The following is a 21,003-nucleotide window of genomic DNA, read 5'->3' on the forward strand; positions in this document are numbered from 1 at the left end:
AATTAGGTCGCCCACTGTAATACCTCGTCGGATGTTCACGGAAATCGAGAGCGTTTAGTGATAACCGACTGCAGTTTGTTGAAATGGTGTAATACAACATTTGAAAAAATAAAAAAATAAATTGAATTTAAAAACCCCAAAACTTTTCTGGCAGCGGTGGGATTCGAACCCACGCCCCCGAAGAGACTGGAGCCTTAATCCAGCGCCTTAGACCGCTCGGCCACGCTACCGTGTGTCGCCGAGGCCCCCACACGGCAATATGAAGGTAACATACGGAAGTGACGCAAATTTGGAGATGTTGGAGAATGCTGGACGCGAGAGCCATCACGTTCGTCGCTCCAACATTCAGCGTCCAATCGCCGTGGTAGATTCTTTCCCTCGCGCCAACACTTGACCAATCACAGCGGAGAACTGTTGAAGCAGCAAGGGTAAGGGGCGTGTTCCGGCTAGAAAGCTGGCGGGTTTATTCATTCAAATCTACCGATGTAATTATTGACGTGTTGAGTGTAATTACAGCTTCTGTTGTGTGGTATATACATAAAGGGGTTTAAGTGGGCTATGAATACAATGTCATATTCATTACACGTGTGCCTACACAGCTTGCAGAGGTAACTTCACCCGTTGTGTCAAAAGTTGTACCTTCCTAACAGCATTATTTTTTTGTTGAAACTTTATATTCAGTCTACCCTCATTTACAAAAAGGTTGGATATGTTGAAAACAAAAAGTGAGCCCAATTCAACAGAAACAAAAACTGAAGACAACATTAATAGTGAGGATTAATTGCAGAGGGCTTCTGTAGTAGACCACAGAAGTAAGTAATTATATATAGTATTTGGGTCTGCAATGCAACCACATCCAGTACACATTAAATTATTCATTAGTCCAAATATCCACAAATTAATTTATAACATTTATTAGAATTTTGAAGTACAGGCTTGAGAGAAAAATAAAACATGCTTTCCACACCTTCCCTCAAACACATCTTAAACTATTTGAGAATATATTCAGCGTGAGGCAGTCTAATAGCACTTTGGAGTCAGCACCATCGGATACAGAAATACAAAACTTTTAACATTTTTAAAAAAGTTTCAGAAGATATGACAATAAAATAACAAAACCCACTAGACAAAGAACTAGACAGATAATACCACCACACTATACATCATAAAAAGTGGGTATGAATGTATACCCATCATAAAATGTGCCAAAATAATGGCAGTTTAAAGCCCGTGGCAGTGAAACCAAATCATGCTGACCCAGAGTCTCTTGTGGAGGATATAAAACACCCCTCATAGGGAGAGAAGGCTGGGCAGGTGGGCTCAGGATTTCTTGGCAGGGAAGGTTGGGGGTAGGAGCCGGTGAGAGTTGGAGCGCACCCATGGATGGTCGATGACGCTCTGCAGTGAGAGGCGATCAATGGGGTTGTGGCGGAGCAGCTTGGAGATCAGGTCCCGGGCACCATCTGAGACGATCTTGGGGAACTTTAAATCCACCTGTATATGGTAAAATGATATTTAGTAATTTCATCAAAACAGTCATAAAAAATGTAATGGTCTCTCCTCAGAAAAGCATGTCATGCCAATTGTTAACATAGATGTAAGGCAAAATAGATAACTTTACAAAATAAGGAGTATGCATTAATTATTTGATTGATGCCCGAGTAAAATATATGTGGATAAAAATATTATGAAGACCAAAGTTTTCAATCATCCAAACTGCTATTTTCAAAAAGTTTTAAATGATTTATTAATAATTAATCAGCTATTTGCTCATTCCAGTGGTTTACATCAATTGATTCTAAAAGGACGTTTCATGTTTACTAAAATTTGGGTCTCATTTTTAAAGCTTTGGGCAAGTTAAGATAATGATGTACTCGAAATAATTCCCAAGATCTGGAAAGAAAAGCAATAAATCCACAGCAGCGTTGTTTTATCATTACAAACGGCAACTGAGCAACATCCACTTTAACTTTTTGTTTTCGGACACCAGAACTTCGAAAGGGAGGACGCAAGCAAGTAACATTACACTTTAGTCACTCCTACCAAAATAAGCAGCGGCATACTCTGTGAGAGTAAGGCTCTGACTCTTATGATAGGTGTAAAAGATTGAAAACCCCCAAAAGTTTCCTGTTACATATTGCAGAATGAAAGTGGCATGTGCCAGATGTTAACTTTGACCAAAAGCTGAAAAAAACTGTTTCTTCAGGTTGGTCCAACTGAGTGCATTGAGACCCAAAGAAAAATGCCAACCTTCATAATCCGTTTGTACGTGTCTGAGTGGCTGGCAGTTTCAAAAGGTGGGTTGCCAACTAGGCATTCGTAGCAGAGGACCCCAATGCACCACAGGTCCACCTTCTCACTGTGGGTGTGTCCTTCAATCATCTCTGGAGGGAGGTAGTCCAGTGTCCCACACATGGTGCGACGTCTGAAAAGGTTTCAAACAAGAGGTGAGCAGAGAAGACGCAATGACCTGACGAACGTGACAGCATACAGCTGCAACAGTTCTTCAGAGAGCATAGTTGTGTGTTGACAGTGGTTCCTCACCGTAGAGAAGGTGCATGAACAGACCAACCAAAGTCTGCAATTTTCAGCTCTCCACGATAGCCGAGAAGCAGGTTCTCTGGCTTGATGTCACGATGAATCACTTTCTTCTCATGGCAATACATTAGAGCATCAGATATCTCCTCCATGTACTGCAAATTTAATGAGGTTTGCAGTTAATTATTACAGCAAAATGTCATCGCACACATTGCAAGCAATGTGCTACGATACAGCAGCGATTTTGAAAGGACTTGTCAATAATGAACCAACTCGGTTCAGCTCTTACTGTGGCAGTGCGCTGGTCATCAAATCTTCCACATCTCTGTAGCTCTTTGTACAATTCTCCACGTGGGGCATACTCAAGTACTAAGAACACCCTCTTGCGGTCATGGAAATAATTGTAGAAACGCAGGATGTTGGGGTGCCTGTGGAGAAAATTTTTCATTTTTAGAGGTAGCCTCTTGATTACATTTCAAACATCAGGCATTTGGAATTAAAGGTCAGTGTGTTCATAGCATGAGCGCAAAATCTAAATTTTGAATAAGCAAATACAACATGATCATTTATTTCTTTCCAGTGAAAAACGAGATTCCCAAACTAAAATTGCTAAATCTGCCACAATGATTTGTTTGTTCAGCACCATTCCGAAGTTTAGATGCCTCTCACAGGTTAAACTATCATTGAAATTTGCATAGCTCAACACACAACAAATTACATTTTTCAAGATATTACTTACTTAAGATGGGCCTGAATCTCAATCTCCCTCCTGAGTTGATGCTCCACACCCTCCTTCTCCATCTGTGACTTGAACAACACCTTCAGTGCAACGATGGCCTGCAGCTTCTTTACTCTCGCAAGGTAGACATTACCAAACTTGCCCTTCCCCAGCGGTCGACCGATGTCAAAGTCATCGATGGTGACTTTCCTGTAGAACATACAAAGACATACGTTCTCATTTTTAACCACTCTAATGGTATGCGGCTCTTACACAGATGCTCGAAAGTCTTCATAAAAACAGAGCAGGATAAAAATACACAACTGGAGGGGTAAGCAGTGACAAGACTTACTTTGTAGTTAAACTGGAGGATGAGCCAACACACTCTCTCCCTAGGCCGGAAAAATGAAAATACAATGAAAACAGGCACATTTCCTGAGGTACGAATGCTTTCTGTATGTAAGGAGGTAAAAGTTACCCGCGACTGCATTTTTCTCCATTTCTGCTCTTGGCTTCACCTGAACCCGCTGTGGGCCTGTCACAATGCTGGGGGTTGCATACTGATGTTCAGAAGAAACAACACACACACGCAACTAGTAAGTGCTTTGTGAACAATACACTTCAATTCAGCAGTAAGGAACAATGCACTAAAACAGTGAGCACTGACAACATATTAGTAAAACAAATAACAATTCTAGACATATTTTTACCATAATACAACTACTTACTGGTCTTTGGAAACCCCTGGGTTCATAATTTTCCTTATTCTGTAAGAAAAAAATATATAAGCAGTTTACATTAACTTAAATTTTAGCTTCACGTCATGTCATCTTTTTTAGACAATGTCCAACATAGCAAGCAGGATGTTGAGAAAACTTGTGTACCAACAAGTCCTGAAAAGACCCATGGTGGCTTGGCTGAGTTGTATTAATACTCAACTATGTTACTAATGATTTTCATGAATTGCTTCTAGTGTCAGGAAGTACAGGGAGTACATTTGAAACTTTTTTTAAAAACTGTACAGGTCCTAATGCTGGTATTGCAGTTTACATTTTCCGCTTGTGTTAATGTCTCAGATTGGTTCATCTGAAGTGGAAAAGATACATCTTTTTAATGTTAAAGGGTCCTATAACTCATGAGGCAATACAACCAACTATATGTGAAAACTAAAACATGGTTATCACCACAGCATTGTCGTATTTGAGTTTTTATTTGATTGGTTCTCATATGTACAGTTGACATAATTAAATGTACGTGTGTGTGTAGTTAAACAATACAAGTCAGGCTAGGCTACTGTTGATGTGACGTTGTTAAAACCTTTGGCTCGTATGGGGGGCGATGTAGTGAGTGAAACATAAGACTCATGGGTTAATCTAAATATATGAAGCCAACTCGTGTTTTTCCTTTATCGTGTACACACAATATATACAGCGTCTTGCCATTTTTAACTGAAGTTAACCGGACGTTATGCTACATGGATGTTAGCCCAGTGGGGTAGCTAGCTAACCTAACGTTAGCTACGTAGCTTAAAACCTGCGACAACTGAGATAAACTGTTCTACGTTCTCAACTGCGGCCCAGTTCACTCTTCGCTAACAAATAAACATAGAGTACAAAATAAAAAGTTAAGTACCTGCATCGTGACGACGATACGTAGTGTTAATGTTCCAACGTGTTAAGCACCGTCTTCGTAGTTTTCAACTTCCTCAGCCGCCAACGTTTTCAAAAAGCCACCCTTGACGAACGCGATTGGTCAGCAGGCCTCAGTCTCAATGCTCCCATTGGCTAGGACGGCAGCAGACGAATGCGTGTGATTGGTGGAGATTGACTGACTGAGACAGCAAACCGCCTTCCTTTTCCTGTTGACTTATTAACAACAATGCAACAGGGAGCAGAACATGCACATAGAACGAGCATGGATGTTTATATATTAAATCCATGGGCTGTGTCAACGATAGTTTATACGATATTATATTAGTGATGTTTGATTTATAGGTCAGGTCAAATTAACAAAATTCAAAGTAGCATTTACATCTCCTGAAAAGCAGAAAATCGTGAGAGAATCTGAAACCAGTGAAAGTAGAGATTTTCCTCCCAAAAAATTTGTGAAATGACAAATATACTATATCCAAATTAGTGGCACTTAAATATTTGACTAATTAACTAATTGTTTCAGTGCTAAGAATGTCTTTTTGTTTCTGATCACAGATGTGTAGGTAAGATACTTCAAAGTGCAGCTTCATAACATCAAGCAGATATATACAAACTAAAATGATTATAAAACAAAATAATAGACTAAAATACTGATCTTTAATGATGTATTAAGAGAATGACACAATTAAATTAAATCACAAAATAAGACAAGCCATTTTTATTTGTTCAAAATAGCTTTATTCAAAACAGTTTTTCGTTTAAAATTTAAAACTTCTTAAAATGAATGAATCATGAATGTCAAGGACTCACACCTATGTTTTCTCTTCTTTACACAATCAACAGACATTCACAATTTACATTTCTCATTTCATAATTTCTAAAAAGCATGTAAGAACTAAGTAAGATGGAATTGGGAGATGAATTTAAACATGGTATGTGGTTCATATGTAACATCATAACCAAACACCTGCTTGTAACCGACAATTTTTCTGAACATACACAGTTGATAAGGAGTTAAAAGAACAGGAAACAGATGGAGAATTCCCAGCAGTTTCAAATCTCAATTTTTTTCTTCTTACACCTGGTTGTCTTTACAGTCAAGCGGTTGCAGTTCCAAATGTTGTTATATTGGAATTGAGTTTAAAAGAGTATGCTAAACAATTGTATATTTTGGTTCATATATCCCAGTCTTGTTTCATGTGAGCAACCAAATTGGAAGTGACACTGTCCACTGATTTACCTTGAAGACACTGAGTAACAATACTGATATTTTAACCTGCAAGATGATATTTAGGTCAACATGAAATGTGACAGCTGCAAATACAGTGTTTCTGGGTTTATGAGACAAATCAAAATTTCAAAGTAATGAAGTACCTTAATTTGCCAACATACACCAGTTATTTTATCCATAAACAGTTTGTCCTTTGATTTTCCATAAAAATGGTTTATCATAATATATAGCTCCATTAAGAGGAACATACACCGATCAGCCACAACATTACAACTGGACAGCTGAAGTGAAGAACCTTGATTATCTTGTTACAATGGCATATGTCCAGGGGATATATATATGGCAGCAGATGAACAGTCAGTTGAAGTTGATGTGTTGGAAACAGGAAAAATGTGCAAGTGTAAAGATCTAAGCACCTTTCAAAAATGAATTGAAAAAAACTGTGATGGCTAGACGACTGGGTCAGAGCAAAACAGCAGGTCAGGGAAGGGTGTTCTCAGTTTGGAGAAGTCAATACCTAGAAGAAGTGGTCTAAGAAAGGACAATGGGTAGACGGGTGACAGGGCCGGTGTATTCCAATCCCACAGCAGAGCGACTGTAGCACAAAACACTGAGAACCTTAATAGTTGCAACATGAACTCACAGCGCCCCGCAGTTTGCTGCATATGGGGCCTTCAGCTCTACATCAGTTAGAGGGTCCATGTTGACACTTGTCCACCGTCAAAAGTGCCTACATTTCACAAGTCAGAATTGGGTCACGGTGCAGTGAAAGAACAAGAGATTGTGTGCATCATTTACCCAAAGAAGAAATGGTACCAGGATGTAGGTACTATGGAAAGAAAGCAAGCCACCTGAGGCAGTGTGATGCTCTGAGCAATATTCTGAAGGAAAACCGTAGGTCCCGACATTCATTCATGACACACAACACTTACCTAAAACACCCCATCATGGCGACATCATTCCCTGGTGGCAGTGGCCTCTTTCACCAGGATAATGCACCCTGCCACACTACAAAAATTATTCAGGTATGGTTTTTACTTTGACCGAACTCCCTAGATATTGATCTAATTACAGGAACTGTGGGATGCACTGAAAACCTATCCATGATATTCCCCTCAAAATTTGCAGATCCAAAGTTGCACTGTTGAGACCTGGCATTCCTCCTCTGACCAACGAAGTTCGCAGATTAAAAAATTGTTGAGGAGGAAAAACAGTCTCAAAATCCTGTAAAAGAAGACAAGACTATCTAATTAAAGCTAACTCCGATTTCTTCAGTTTAGCAGAGGAGTTGTTTTCTCAGTGATTTTTCTTTTCTGCAGCACTAGGGAGGTGTTGGCTGGGCATACTTATATGCATGACAAATTAATAAAAACATAAATTGATCATTATATCAATAAAGCTCTATAAAAATCACATATGCCTGTGTGAACTATAATTTCACCATTTTGGCCAGTTGAATATTTTCGGTAGTAGTGGAGATTTCATTTAGTCTGCATTAATCTGAATAGAGCAATTGGTGAAAACTAGTGTGCAGGATGGCAGCAGGACAGCCAGTGAGCGACGCAGACTTGGAATAGGATCATTCATATCCGGCGTCTTGTTGTCATCATTGCTGTTTTCTTCACCTGCAGCTTCCTCACCATCCTGCTCTTCTTCTTCACCACCACCTTCCCCTTCCACCACTTGTGGACCCTGTCGAGGCTGGAAGGTCACGTCCAAAAACTCCAGCTGGTGGAGTCCACGGAGCATCCGGCAGCTCCTGACTATCTGCATCTCACTGAGCGTGCAGGCCCACAGGCACAGACGCTTAAGGTCCTTCAAACGGCTGGCACAGAGCAGGCCAGGGCCCACCTCTTTACCGCCCAAGCTCAGTTCCTCCAGTCCGAGCCATCCTGCCCCGAGACCCAGGGAGGCCATCTGTAACTGATAACCCTGCCGCCCAGTGATGCCTATTTCCAGAAACTTGAGCCTGGAAAGCCCTTCGACACCACAGGTGCCATCCTTGGCAGCACAGCTCCTGAGCCCATTGGCAGTCACGCGAAAGGTGTCACGCAGCTCAAGTCGACTGAGCCTCTCCCATGATGTCAGACTCTCCAGATGCTGGTCCGTGAAAGAGGGCACGTTGTTAAGGACTAAGGTCTCAATAGGAATCCCTGATGGAGAGTCAAGCCGTTTTCGTTTCGGATCCCGTCTTTGCTGTTGAGCACTGACACTGGATGTGGCTTCTGCTCTTTCTTGGGCAGGTGAAGTAGGCAGTGCCTGGTTGAAAAACCCGCGAGGCAGCTCACAACCACGCAGCTCCAGCACCAGCAATGATGGAGGTAGGACCTGGCAACTAGGCAGGCTTCTCAGGTCTGCGTGCAGAAGATAGAGCTTACTCAGGCGAGGACACTTTGTGGACAAAGCTTTGAGCCAAGACTCAGAGAGAAAGGTGCCACCTCTGGCTGAGAGCAGCAAACCACGCAACCACAGGCACCTTAGTCCACAACCCAGGTACTGACGCAGCAGGACCCAAAGTATGCGGGACGTCACCTTACACACAGCGGACAGTCCATGAATATGTGTGCATGTGTTGAGAGTGGGGGGCAAAACAGAGAGTTTCTGTCAATAATTTTACAGACACACACAACTCATACGTAAGTGTTTACTTCAAAAGATGCTTATGACAAGATACAAACTAAGGTATTTCAAAGTGATTAACATAATGCAATTTCATAAAAAGAGAACACTGGATATAAAATTGGTTTTCAAAGAAAAAAATTAAAAACTATTTAAATGGAGTCAAGAACACACCAAAAAAACACAGCAAGGTGGATAATGAGGAGTTGCCCCTTTGGATGTTCATTTCGGCTCTGTGGTGCATAGTAACTAAATGTCGCGTTGAGCACTTTGAGATTGCTTTTAGCAATGAAAAGTGCTTGATAAATTAAATGTATTATTATTATATTAATGTGAGCAGACTGCCATGGCCAACAAGAACAGAAAGGCCAAGAGGGCTCATATGGTAAAAGAAGGTCAGGAATTTATTTCATGTATGATTACTTTAACTCTTTTATACAATGACTGATAGGAAACCAGCACAGAAACCTGAGAATCAGAGTATCGTATTACGGGAACCCTTGCTTTTTGGAAAGTCCCTTGTATGATACACACTATAAAAAGTATGTAGTGTACAGATTATAAAAATGTTAATGGATATGCAGTTTTGATGTGTGTACTAACTTTGTCTCACAGGCATGAGAAAAGACAAGATTGGTCATGAATCCTCTGAATCTTGTACAGTATGTTTTTCTAACCACGCTGGCATAAACACCTTTTCACAAAATGTATGTGACTGTCAAAATGTCACACTGTGGTCCTGATTACGCCGAGATTCTTAGCCCATCTTCTATAAATAAACTGGACCATCTGATTTCATGTCAGGACTGTGTGTTGTATAAGGCTGTTTCATTTGTTATTATGGACGTGTGGTGTGACTGTGTTACTCTACAGAAGACAAACCCCACTATGTGAGAACTGAAAGAGAAAGAGTAAGGCCACATTGTCAGTAACTTACTCCTTTCCATGCGGTCAGGTCGACAAATCTCCACAGTCTCTGGTCTTTGACAAGGCGTTTCCATCTCTTACACACTCTGATAATTCAAAAAAAAACAAACAACAACAACGTGAAACACAACAAACAACTTCATCATGGGACGTGAGCCAGAACAAAGGCAAAGCTGGAAGAAATCTTGTTTTGTTTCACAGAACGAACGACTGGTAACACACTGTCAGCAAAGTTGCACGTATCTTACCTTCCGGCTCTGACGAGCTCTCGAACGCTCAGGAACGACAGCACGTCTATTAGAATGTTTTCGGGGACGTAGTCCAGGTGACAGCTTTTAAATTCGTCCATTATTGTCAACAAAACTCTTTACACCCTCGACACGGACTAATATCGCGACGCACCGACGTTGCGCCCAGACCAGCGATCCCCCGGAAACTGCTGCCTACTGACTGTAGGGCCTAGCAAGGCATTTCCCGGTTTAAATCAAATATGCTTCTTCACACAGAACATAAAGTGTCTCGATCAAACACAATCCTACCTAATATAAACACAGTAAAAATGTCGGACAATAACGACAAGGCAGCGCTTATTTAAAAAAAAAAAAAAAAAAAACACCCCGATGTGGCGACGTTGCCACTTAACGTTCGTCAGGCCAACAGAACCGACTGCGCATGCGCCGTTTACCGGACAAGATGGCGACCAGCAATGGTGGAGGAATGGAAGTGGATGGGGCAGGCGAGTATTTCTCCTTTATTTCACTCTTTCTGCCCGATATCGACATCGAACAGTGTGCGGACTGTGTCTTGTGCTGTACAGTTGTGTTATCAGTGGCCGTCAGAGGTGACGTATTAAAGGTGGCAGGTGGCGGGCTGGCCGACTGAAGCGGGCTAACGTAAAGTAAATCTGTATAATGTGTCAACAAATCAATCACTTTGAGTGTTTGATCTGCTCTGCTGTCATCTCTTACTGCCGTTTGTGTCAGTGGCGTAAACATAAATCCACCAGCTGGTGCAGGTTCAAAGAAAAACTCGTATTACCGAGCTATAACAATAATCCAGTCTCAAAATAAGGCTGCGATCGAACCAGACACGTTTTAAGACTTGACACACTCTGCCTCGAATAAGTGACTACCCCATTCAAAGCACTCAAACACACACATCCATTCATTCTCCCTCATTAAAAGAAAGCGGGAGGTTTCCACATTATACTTGCGTGAGTTGCTTACTGGACCACAAGAGGCTCCAAAGTTGGAATGTGAACAAATGACGCTCGGCTGCCATTTTATTAGGAACACCTAGCTGAAACAAACCCTCCCCTCATGAAGGTTACAGCGTTCAGTTCTGACTGAATCTGTTTCAGAGATCAGGTGTCGATTCAACTTCACGATCTTTTGAAGAAGCTTTTGAACTGTATGAGAAGAATGACCGGTGTCTTTGACGTTTCCTCATTTGTATCAATGAGGGAAGACTGAATGACGGAAACAACTCACTGTACAATGCAGTGCCACAAATAACATCCTTCAAAATGATCACTCAGTCAAAACACATCTAAGAAATGGTTATATGGAAACTACATGCCGGTCCGTTGTATTAGATGTCAGATGTCAGTTTTATTATGTAAGTAAGTATAGGGGCTTTATAATCTGCACACATTGCAACACTCCGAAATTGAATCCTCAGAGGAGAGACCCTTGAAATAGTTTGTTTTTTTTAAATGGCAGAAACCTCGAGAGGAGGGATCCCTCTTCCAGTACTGACAGGCATGCATAAGATCTCCTGTGTGAACGAAGGAGCAACAGTAAATTTGCAGTATAGACAATTTGCATGACAAAATTATAGATGGGTTGTAAACATACTGTGATGAGGATTTTGATCCGATGGGACAGACAAACAGACCTGACCTGTCTATAAGTGAGAGCTAAGGTGAGCACAGAGACCTTTACTCCCTCAGCAGTTGAATACAAAAACTGAACTGGGTGTCATCATTTTCCACAGCGAGAACGTCTCAACGTATGGTTTATATGGCAATATGATCAATATCAAGCTAATATAGACCTGCTGGTTTATTTGGCTTTCAGTAATTTTTGTTTATTATTATTCTGATTTATTTTCTCAATTAATTAATTGTCCACGTTGTCATGAATAAGTAAATAAAAAGGTAATTAAAAAGTTCCCACATCCCAAGTTAACTTTCTAACATCTTGTTCTGTTTGACCAATAATCCAAACTTTAATCTATTTGCAATGGAAATGATAAAAGAAAGAAGAGCTGCGAATCCTCACATTTGAGAAGCTTGAGCCAGCAATTGTTTTGAATCTTTGTTTGATAAATGACTTAAAAAATTAATCAAGTATAAAAATTGTTGCCAAATATTCCATGAGTTGACTATTGCATTATTGCTGTTGCTGTAGTGTAAAGGACCCTCTTGTTTGTTTGTTTGTGTCTCTCCGTGTGACTTGTAGCCAGCCCCAGTGTTATGGCCTCAGGAGTCACCGGGAGCGTCTCCGTGGCCTTACATCCTCTGGTTATCCTCAACATATCCGACCACTGGATACGTATCCGCTCACAGGAGGGGCGGCCAATGCAGGGTATGTACAGTATGTGAGTGCTCTGCAGGAGAATTGGCCCGTCTCAGAGCGGTGCATAGCAAATCTAAGGTTGTTCTGTAACTTAGTGTAATGAAACAGGCAAATAAAGCAGGTTTTCTTTTCTCCCCCGCTCAGTGATTGGAGCCCTGATCGGCAAGCAGGAGGGTAGAAACATCGAGGTGATGAACTCCTTTGAGTTGCTGTCTCACACCATAGATGAACGAGTGCATATCGACAAGGAGTATTACTACACCAAGGAAGAACAATGTAAGTGGAAGAAGAAGCAGAAGAAAAGTTACATGTCCTCTGTGAACCGTTGATAACACGTGAATTTCTCAGTCCTTTCGGGTCAGAAAGTCCCATCTGGCAAATACTATTAAATGCCAAGTTTGTTTATTGTAATGGTCCAGAGGTGTCATGAGTGTGAAAAAGTCATGATATGTGTAAAAATCTGCCATCACCGACCAAATCTCTACTTCACCAAGAGACAGCACAAATCCAGTTATTGATGAATATTTCTAAAGGTGGTTAACACAAAGCCCTTTGCTCGCTGTAATTCTTCTGTAATATTTCGTCTTATTTCTCAGTCAAACAGGTTTTCAAAGAAATGGAGTTCTTGGGTTGGTACACCACAGGCGGTCCCCCTGACCAATCCGATATCCACATTCACAAGCAGGTAGGCAAAATTTAAAGCTACACCATGTACAGTAAATCTGAATGAAATCAGAAGATCCATAGCTCCTCTGACATCGTCTCGTCCTTGGTGTCGGTGTCAGTGGCAAGTGGCAGCTGTGACTAGCCAGTTTTAAAACTGGCCGTGCTGGTGCAGCAGTGACCTCAATTGTTCAGATAAACATCCGATTTAGTATCATCCAGTACAGAAATTGTGTTTGTTTAACTTCCAGCACAATCCAAACTTAAAAACTACATGAAGTACCATCATTATATAACATCCATTAAGATAAAGTGGATGAAATATTCTGATTAGAGTTGACCAATTCATCAGCCAGAGATATGAACCTTTCACAGACCACAGATTGGCATCAGCGATAACTTCTTAGGAATCATTGCCATTTTTTGAAGAAAAGTATTGGAAATGATTTACTCCCTATTATTGGTATCGTCGGCCACCAGAAATCCATATCACTCGATATCAGTCGGTCTCTAATTCTGATGATTTAAAGTTGTGTACAGTGACTTTAACTGTTGTTTCCCTCTCCTCCAGGTGTGTGAGATCATTGAGAGCCCTCTTTTCCTCAAGCTCAACCCAATGACCAAACACACTGATGTGAGTTTGCCCTCCAGCAGCGAGACAATAGTGGCGGTGATGTATTTAGATACAGTTGCTCTAAAACAAGGCGTGCTCTCTATTTTTTCAGCTCCCTGTTAGTGTTTATGAATCTGTGATTGACATCATCAATGGAGAGGTATTGTGTGTATGTAATATCATCTACCACCTTTTTTCGTACATTGTGGCGGGCTCTCCCTTAGTGAATCGCTTTATCTCACATACAGTACGTTTCTTTGTGCCCAGGCCACCATGTTGTTTGCTGAGCTGACGTACACTCTGGCCACAGAGGAAGCAGAGAGAATCGGCGTTGACCACGTAGCTCGAATGACGGCCACCGGCACTGGAGAAAACTCAACAGGTTTGTCACCACTGCTCTGCTGCTTTACAGGTTCAAGACTGTGAGCGAGTTCACATGCGCTCCAGTGTCCTGATACATGGAAACCGTTTCACTTGTTTATAAAAATCTGCCTTTAATCAGACTGTTTATTTAACAGCAGACTATAAAAGCCCTTATCTCAGCTCTTATCTTAGACTGCTGATAAATCCAAATCAAATGGCTGTTCCATCTCATACTAGCCAAGATACTGGTGGAGTTTCTTACAATTAGGATTCATTACATATCAGTAGTGATGAGCCAACAATGCGTTCTAAACGTATATTTGTGAGTAGAATACGAAGAGGCCCTGTATTAAGACAAAAAACACGCAACATCAAGAATCAACATGTCAAGGATCTGAGACCGTGTGGTAGTATCTAGTACATGAGGTCTGATTCGACTGTGCATACTTTTCTGCCATATATTATCAGTTCTTTATTCTATGAAGATATGAGTTAGACCTATTCGTTCATCTATTCTAGTTTTATTGTAATAAAACGGTGCCAAATAACAGACAAACAGCATGCTTACGATGCAAACTTCAAATCAACAGGGAGGCTGAATGTTTGATAGACCAAACTGGCTTTTCACCTGATTAATATTAGACGCAGCATTTGAAAAAGAATTTTGTCTGAAAGTTTTTTTTTAACTCTGATATTTTCTGTCTCTGTTAGTTGCTGAACACCTTATAGTCCAGCACAGCGCGATAAAGATGCTCCACAGCCGAGTGAAGATCATCCTAGAGTATGTCAAAGCCGTGGAAGCAGGTGAGCGGACCGACGGGGGCTTTTTAATGATGCAGCGAGAGCAAAGAATGTGCACATGAGTCTGGAAAACAGATGTTTTTTAAATGAGATGTTTCCTTTCCTCACTTTTACACCATTAAGTGAGGCCCCTCGGACACACCTCCATAATTACAAGCGCCTGTTTGATAGCGTCTTGACGGCATCATCTTCCATCACTGTTTTAGTGTAGCGTGTATAACAAGTTTTTTTATCTCTCTCTCTCTCTTTGTGTACATGTAGGAGAGGTACCATTTAACCATGAGATCCTCCGAGAAGCAAATGCCCTGTGCCACAGACTGCCGGTCCTCAGCACCATAAAATTCAAAACGGACTTCTACGATGTAAGCAAGTTTTAAGTCTCACCTACAAATTTCTTTTTTCTCTCCTATTTTTTTTACCAACAAAAAAACGAAATGCATTACACCATTTCCCCGTCTGTGGCCCTCAGTCGCCTCAGTCCTAGGCCTGTCACAATAACTACTTTTTGTTGCATGATATATGGTCCCAGAAATAATTGCGATGATACTATCGTCATTTCAAGACCATTTATTAATTATACGAGGAGAACAGATGAGAGGACAGAAGCAGCGAGACTTTGCTGGATTGTTGGTGACATTCATTCTTATGTCAACAAACACAACTGCTGTTATTGAGGTTCATAAAAATGATTGGGTTCATATTTATTTAACGTACGATAAGTCGATAACGTAATTATCGTGACAGGCCTACTCTGTCTCATTTATTCTTACTGAAAATGTAAATGCTTGAAAAATATATATATAGTTTCTGAATCTGCACTTAGAATAAATGAACTCTGCTCATATTTAGTCCACTTTGAAAATAAAAGTGTGAGATGATGATCTGTCAGTAAGTCAATCTCCATGTTGTGCTGCCAAACGAATGCTTTCTTTAACTGTGCCTCTGCCGTTTTCCCTGCAGCAATGTAACGACGTGGGCCTCATGGCGTACTTAGGAACCATCACCAAGACCTGCAACAGTATGAACCAGTTCATCAACAAGTTCAACGTCCTGTACGACAGACAGGGCATCGGCCGGAGGATGAGAGGACTCTTCTTTTGAGTTAGCTGAGCCAGAGACAAACAAGCACTGCAGTTTTTTTCTTCCTGTTTTGTCTTTTTGTTTTTTTTGTTTTTGGTTTGTTTGTATTTTGGTTAGCCAAGACAAATTCATAAACCAACAGCAGCTTTTCAAACCAGTTTACCATTTTCATTTTCGATCACAAGTGTAACTTAACGCACTTAATTACACCAACCGGTAAAGAGACATGTTCAAAATCCCTCAACTCTCTCTCGGGTATAAACAGAAAGGAATCCACTGTACTTTATCATTATATTATTTGACCCTTTTTGTTGTATTGTTCCGTGTTTCTGTATGTAATAAATGATCTGCTGACTTTCTTCATGGGACTTTAGTCCGTCTTCTGCCTAAACTTACATGATTATAATTGTTAAGACATTACAGTAACTTTACAGAACACTCAGTTCATAAAAATTTCAGACCTGCACTTTTAAATGAGCCTGTGAAAGTCGGCTACGTGGAGAGCTGCAGGTTTATTGTCAGGAGTGTTTGTGGTTAGCTCGTCTTTTGAAGTGGCCTTCCCGCTGTTCGATTGCCCTCGGAGGTTTTGGAAAGACGGGCATACGCAGCAGGAAAAAGGGGGGGGCAGGGGGAGTAATGGCTGCAGAGTCGGAGGTCTAACTGGAGTCAGCATTTACATGAACTAGACAATCCCCCCCGCGTCCTGCAAGTTGGCTTTACTAGCCAGCCCTTACCTGCCATGTGGCAATGTGAAGGAGTAAACACTTTCCTCTTTGTGTTTTTCGTGCACTGTTGTAAAAGCAAATTCAAAGTCAAAATACCACTCATACTGTTTGGTCACATTTTATTACTCGAAGATCATTTGCATTACATGCATGTGTTGACTGCTTTTTTTTTTTATACATTTAGTAAGTTTTAAACAAACATAGCAACTTATCAATGCTTTTGTACAGGCTGTTTTTTTTTGTGTGTGTGTGTGACCGCTACAAGGTAAAAACCACAAAATATGGATATTGCGCAACTTAGATGTTTTCAATCAAAGTCTCGTGTGGTTCAAAGAGAAACACCTTTCCTCCGACACGTCCCAGATGTTTCACTGGCTGGCCTCCGCAGCCTCATCCTCAGCAGCATCAGCAGGCGCTGGGTACTTGAAGCGGACTGGGTCGTACAGCTCATCCCTGGGGTCGTATGGCATAGGGTAGTAAGGGTGAGGGAAGAAGGTCAGTTTCTTCTTGACGATCGCAGGAGGTGCCGGCTCCTGCACAGGTTCCTCCTTCTCCTCCTCAGGTGGGGGTGGTGGTGGCGGGACCACAACCTTCCCTTTCATAGGCCTGGGTGGGTGGTCAACCAGGCAGTCGGGGTCCCAGTAGGGGTCACAGTCGTACTCCATGCCCTTGAAGGTGCGGACGGGGGCAGGGGGAGACTTCTTGACGAAGACTGGTGGAGGTGGAGGGGGGGCAGGCTTCTTCGGTGGAGGTGGAGGAGGTTGAGGCGCCGCCACAGGGGCTGGTGCAGACTTCTGAGGGGTGCAGTGGGGGTGGTAGCGGGGGTCGCAGAGCACGGGCACGGCGCCACTGGGCAAGTAGACGATGTGGGGCTTGCAGAGGGGGTCCTTGCTGTTGCACAGGTACAGCACATCAGCCTGGGAAAGGGATGGCGCAGGAGGAAGAGGAGGAGGGGTCGCTAGGGGCTCTGTGGGCTTGGGTCCCCCCTTCATCGGAGGTGGAGGAGGGACGGGTTTGCACTTCTTGTCTGTAGCTGGGTCGCACATGATCGTCGGCATCCCCAGTTTGTTCTGGAAATAGGAGGCGTTGGGGCCGTAGGTGTTCTCCAGGTATCTCATCTGCTGGTAGAGCATCCGCAGTTTGTCGATCTCGTAGAGCTGAGGGGTGGAACACAGAGAAAATAGTGAAACTACCGGGAAAACAAAATAATGTCTAAAGTTCAACAAAGAAAAAAGAACATCAATCAATCATATTCACATTTAGAGCTTTATAAGGATGGAATTGACCAGCTCAGTTCTCATTTGTGAATTTGAACAAGGAGAAAAATCATTTAAAGTCAGATTATATTCACATTTTGACAGTTTTACTGTGAGGTCTGTGCCATTTTTACCAAAAAAAAACTTTGATCACAGTTTCCTCTGGATATCCATACATCTATACTCTTGTTTATTGTTACTGTTGAAACAGTTGTTTGTATGTTCCCTCTTGGCTGTGTCTCTCTTTGATCTACTCAAAAATCTCATGACAATATCTCACAACTAAGCATTAGTTAGGGCCGAGATGTAAAAATAAGCCATTCATAAAGTACCATATCTTTACATGTAGCCTGCAGTTTTTTTTCCCCAAGAGCCTCGGTGTCTTACCCCCTCAGTGTGTCCGATGCTGGTGTAGTATCTGTAATAAGCCTGGAAGTCTGGGCTTCCTCTGTACCATCTGGGGTCCACGTTACGCTTGGTTCTGGAGTGAGTCAGGAAGCCGTTTGCTCTCTCGGAGTCGATGTTAACGTGACTGACAGGAACCATTTCTGTTGCAAGAAGAGTCGACAACTTTTCAGACCCTACAGAAAGTGCTTTAAGTTGAACGGACGGACAGAGAGGTGAATTTCAAACAGAAAAGTGACTTAAACTCTGCAGTTACCTTCCTGCTTGATGGAATTCAGTAATGTTTTAGCCTCCAGCAGACCTGGAAGGGGTAAAGAAATAATCTGTTAGATGTTTCTGTCCCAAATTCTTGAGACATTTTTGTTTTAGCGGTTGTACGATGAAGAATAGGGAACTGACCCGGGAGCAGCGTCAGGCAGCAGAGAGCCCCCCCCAGCCATAATGTAGAAATCATCTTGAACCACTGTGAACATGCCATATGCTTCATTCGAGAAAACATGTACAGGTCGTGCAAAATCATTGCTATTTTATCATTAAATCATAAATTAGCTTTCAAAAATGAGTTTTACAATATTTATAAAACACTATACACAAAGTAAGACACACTTTTGTCTCCTCCCTTCCTTAAATGGAGGCAAAGATTTGCAAACAAAGGCGTTCATCTTGATTAATGACTCACATGCGTGTACATTTCTGAAGAAGACACACAACGTCTGCAGGTATACCTACCGTCCTATCATGTCACTATGAAAAATATAACAAAGAGCAGCTACAACAACAAAAAAAGAGTTATGCCATGTTATCTGAATTACATCCTGTTTGTAGTTAATGATCAGGATGAACACTGAACACCTCAGTGCATGTTTGACTCACCTGGCTCAGGAGGCTGTGTTCACTGGACCTACGGGGCCGAGGGGGTTAAATACAGAACCCTGTGCCAGTCACGCTGAAACATTATCTCCCGTCCAATTGGATTCCACCAACTTTGAGACCAAGCTGTTGTCTCCACCTCTCTCTTTAATACCTTTTCATATGGGGCCTTTGGCGCCAATTAGGGAATAAAAAAGCCCCTGGACATTAGCAGCAAAGCCATAAAGAGAACAGACTTCAAATGGAAACTCCCCATTAAGTCTGGATGGAGAGTATCGCCTGCTGGGACAACTGCAACCGTGGGGAAAATGCTGCCTACTAACACAATATTTCAGCCAAAAAAACTGCATAAAAATCATATGTGACACCACGCACGGACTCGACGTGACTTTCAAATTAGATGTTATGGGATTCATAAATGCTCTCAGCACCCAAAGGTGGTGATTCCTCACCCAGAGAACACCTGCTCTTCTATTTTCTTTTTTCTGTCTTGACATGTTCACTGTCAAGTTTGAAGTGCTCGAATTTAGACTAACGCTGCATTCTCACAGGATGCTGTCATACAGAACATATGGCCTGTCATAAAATCACAGCAGGGTTGTGCGTGGAAACAAAGTCATTGAGTTCTTAAAAAAAACAACAGTAATAAATGTGATGGTATAAGATGTTCACACAGTGTTATACAACAAATAGAGTTACATATAATTCCTTTTTTGCAGTTTGAAAAACAGTAACCTTTAAGTAGAGCATTAAGCTAAAACAAAATCAATTGTTTTGGTTACTGATCAATTATTGAAATCATTTTCCACCAGCATGACAAACAAAAGCATTATGATGTTGCCTGGTCTAAATGGCCCAAAAGCAGCTAAAGTTACCTGGACCAACAATAAAAATCTACACACACAATGTATTAACAATAATCAAAACTATAATAGTGTATTGGTGACTTTGCTTTAAAGTTCTTTTGAGTACTATATGCTGATAAAACTTTAACTGAATTTATCCAATGCAGGACTTCTAATAGAGTTGGTTTTATTTTTTACAGTTAAATTCAATTCAGTTTCATTTTTATAGCGCCAAATGAAAACATATATTATCTCGAGGCACTTTACATTGTAAGGTGGAGACCTTTCAATATCAGATGGACTCAGTTGCGGGAGGACCTCTGGGCTGAGAGGAGGGAAAGGGGGAAAGTGACAGCAGGACATTTACATTTACCTTTACTATAATATGACACTTTCTCCACTTTTGGGTTTGGTCTCGTGTGATAACAGTAATGTGAATGACTGTTTTTCTAAGACAGAGGGACAAACGAGCTTCTTGAAGACAGAACCTTGGTCTTCAACTACGTGCAAAGAGCTTTAAAAATGAAAATGACAGAAATAATTACAGCTCCATGTTAACGTGTGTGAATGGTGTCAGTGAAAGCTGCAATTATGTCAACAAAGCTGCTCCAGTCACACAGCAGGACCCAGTTCCAAACAGTTTCAGGTTTAACAAAGTCTGCCTGTCAACACTGATTGAGTTGGTGAAACTTGGGATGGAAAATATCGACTTATTGTTTTTGGTTCAGAACTACCGTAGTCTGTTGTGGGCACACTTTATTTTCTCGTAGTTAAGCTCGTGCGTGGTAATCGTAATACGGCATCTTCAATGGAGCTCCGGATTCCGCAAGTCACCATGGTAATGGGTAAATAAAGGGAAGAGCTTCCATTTTAATCCGGCGGAGCCTGGAGAGATGACGAATAATGTGTGCCAGAGAACATTTATCTTTGAAAAGCAGAAGTAGTAAAAGAGTGCCAAAATCCTCTCGAGTTAAAGGACTTTAAAAATAATATTATTCAGCTGTACCCCACACTCACCCACCATGACAGTCTCCTCATTGCAATTTCACAAATACATTGAGAAATTTTCTTAATTATCATTTACTGGTTTGCATGGTTATGTTTCAGTGGAACTGACT

The 21,003-nt window shown here is 41.5% G+C and overlaps 4 protein-coding genes and 1 non-coding gene across 7 annotated transcripts; 1 reads left to right on the forward strand and 4 right to left on the reverse strand.

The window, feature by feature from the left end:
- Positions 1-148: 148 nt before the first annotated feature.
- trnal-aag lies at positions 149-230 on the reverse strand. The gene has a single exon. It is a non-coding gene; the product is annotated as a tRNA-Leu (tRNA).
- Positions 231-898: 668 nt separating this feature from the next.
- On the reverse strand, positions 899-5,028 carry aurkb (aurora kinase B). Its single transcript, XM_035650527.1, has 9 exons — positions 4,889-5,028; positions 3,985-4,023; positions 3,735-3,816; positions 3,609-3,648; positions 3,278-3,466; positions 2,828-2,966; positions 2,545-2,693; positions 2,251-2,425; positions 899-1,494 (listed from the first exon to the last, which is right to left on the reverse strand). The coding sequence occupies exons 1-9, from the start codon at positions 4,892-4,894 to the stop codon at positions 1,321-1,323; spliced, it is 993 nt and encodes a 330-aa protein (XP_035506420.1). The 5' UTR covers positions 4,895-5,028; the 3' UTR covers positions 899-1,320.
- A 601-nt stretch (positions 5,029-5,629) lies between these two features.
- LOC118319392 (F-box/LRR-repeat protein 12-like) lies at positions 5,630-10,342 on the reverse strand. Its single transcript, XM_035649761.2, has 3 exons — positions 9,934-10,342; positions 9,696-9,771; positions 5,630-8,671 (listed from the first exon to the last, which is right to left on the reverse strand). Exons 1-3 carry the CDS (start codon positions 10,032-10,034, stop codon positions 7,625-7,627), a joined length of 1,224 nt encoding a protein of 407 aa, XP_035505654.1. The 5' UTR covers positions 10,035-10,342; the 3' UTR covers positions 5,630-7,624.
- On the forward strand, positions 10,269-16,143 carry cops6 (COP9 signalosome subunit 6). Of its 3 annotated transcripts, none has more exons than XM_035649764.2 (10): positions 10,269-10,421; positions 12,148-12,273; positions 12,409-12,540; positions 12,861-12,949; positions 13,499-13,561; positions 13,653-13,700; positions 13,808-13,922; positions 14,615-14,707; positions 14,966-15,066; positions 15,665-16,143. In XM_035649764.2, exons 1-10 carry the CDS (start codon positions 10,358-10,360, stop codon positions 15,803-15,805), a joined length of 972 nt encoding a protein of 323 aa, XP_035505657.1. In that variant the 5' UTR covers positions 10,269-10,357; the 3' UTR covers positions 15,806-16,143. The 3 variants fall into 3 exon arrangements, with proteins under 3 accessions (XP_035505657.1, XP_035505656.1, XP_035505658.1); XM_035649763.2 differs by having other exon boundaries at positions 10,270-10,421; positions 13,653-13,709; XM_035649765.2 differs by lacking the exon at positions 10,269-10,421 and adding an exon at positions 10,718-11,302 and having other exon boundaries at positions 13,653-13,709.
- Positions 16,144-16,611: 468 nt separating this feature from the next.
- On the reverse strand, positions 16,612-19,075 carry LOC118319393 (pollen-specific leucine-rich repeat extensin-like protein 4). The gene is made up of 5 exons (XM_035649762.2): positions 19,044-19,075; positions 18,570-18,633; positions 18,427-18,471; positions 18,153-18,313; positions 16,612-17,666 (listed from the first exon to the last, which is right to left on the reverse strand). The coding sequence occupies exons 2-5, from the start codon at positions 18,622-18,624 to the stop codon at positions 16,878-16,880; spliced, it is 1,050 nt and encodes a 349-aa protein (XP_035505655.1). The 5' UTR covers positions 18,625-18,633; positions 19,044-19,075; the 3' UTR covers positions 16,612-16,877.
- Between the last annotated feature and the right edge of the window lie 1,928 nt (positions 19,076-21,003).

This window comes from Scophthalmus maximus, chromosome 9, assembly GCF_022379125.1.
Source record: "Scophthalmus maximus strain ysfricsl-2021 chromosome 9, ASM2237912v1, whole genome shotgun sequence".
Lineage (NCBI taxonomy): Eukaryota > Metazoa > Chordata > Actinopteri > Pleuronectiformes > Scophthalmidae > Scophthalmus > Scophthalmus maximus.

What these genes read in the sequence shown, in the direction of transcription:
- aurkb (XM_035650527.1), bottom strand. An exon ending in CCAGGGGTTTCCAAAGACCA is followed by an intron (nt 3,817 to 3,984) that starts GTAAGTAGTTGT and finishes TCTGAACATCAG; the next exon opens with TATGCAACCCCCAGCATTGT. An exon ending in TCCTCCAGTTTAACTACAAA is followed by an intron (nt 3,467 to 3,608) that starts GTAAGTCTTGTC and finishes TATGTTCTACAG; the next exon opens with GAAAGTCACCATCGATGACT.
- LOC118319392 (XM_035649761.2), bottom strand. Translation starts at nt 10,034, where the DNA reads ATGGACGAATTTAAAAGCTGTCACCTGGACTACGTCCCCGAAAACATT. An exon ending in GAGCTCGTCAGAGCCGGAAG is followed by an intron (nt 9,772 to 9,933) that starts GTAAGATACGTG and finishes TTGAATTATCAG; the next exon opens with AGTGTGTAAGAGATGGAAAC. An exon ending in ACCTGACCGCATGGAAAGGA is followed by an intron (nt 8,672 to 9,695) that starts GTAAGTTACTGA and finishes GCTGTGTGTAAG; the next exon opens with GTGACGTCCCGCATACTTTG.
- cops6 (XM_035649763.2), top strand. Translation starts at nt 10,358, where the DNA reads ATGCGCCGTTTACCGGACAAGATGGCGACCAGCAATGGTGGAGGAATG. An exon ending in AATGGAAGTGGATGGGGCAG is followed by an intron (nt 10,422 to 12,147) that starts GCGAGTATTTCT and finishes TGTGACTTGTAG; the next exon opens with CCAGCCCCAGTGTTATGGCC. An exon ending in TCAATGGAGAGGTATTGTGT is followed by an intron (nt 13,710 to 13,807) that starts GTATGTAATATC and finishes CTTTGTGCCCAG; the next exon opens with GCCACCATGTTGTTTGCTGA.
- LOC118319393 (XM_035649762.2), bottom strand. Translation starts at nt 18,624, where the DNA reads ATGATTTCTACATTATGGCTGGGGGGGGCTCTCTGCTGCCTGACGCTG. An exon ending in GAATTCCATCAAGCAGGAAG is followed by an intron (nt 18,314 to 18,426) that starts GTAACTGCAGAG and finishes TTCTTGCAACAG; the next exon opens with AAATGGTTCCTGTCAGTCAC. An exon ending in GCATCGGACACACTGAGGGG is followed by an intron (nt 17,667 to 18,152) that starts GTAAGACACCGA and finishes TCCACCCCTCAG; the next exon opens with CTCTACGAGATCGACAAACT.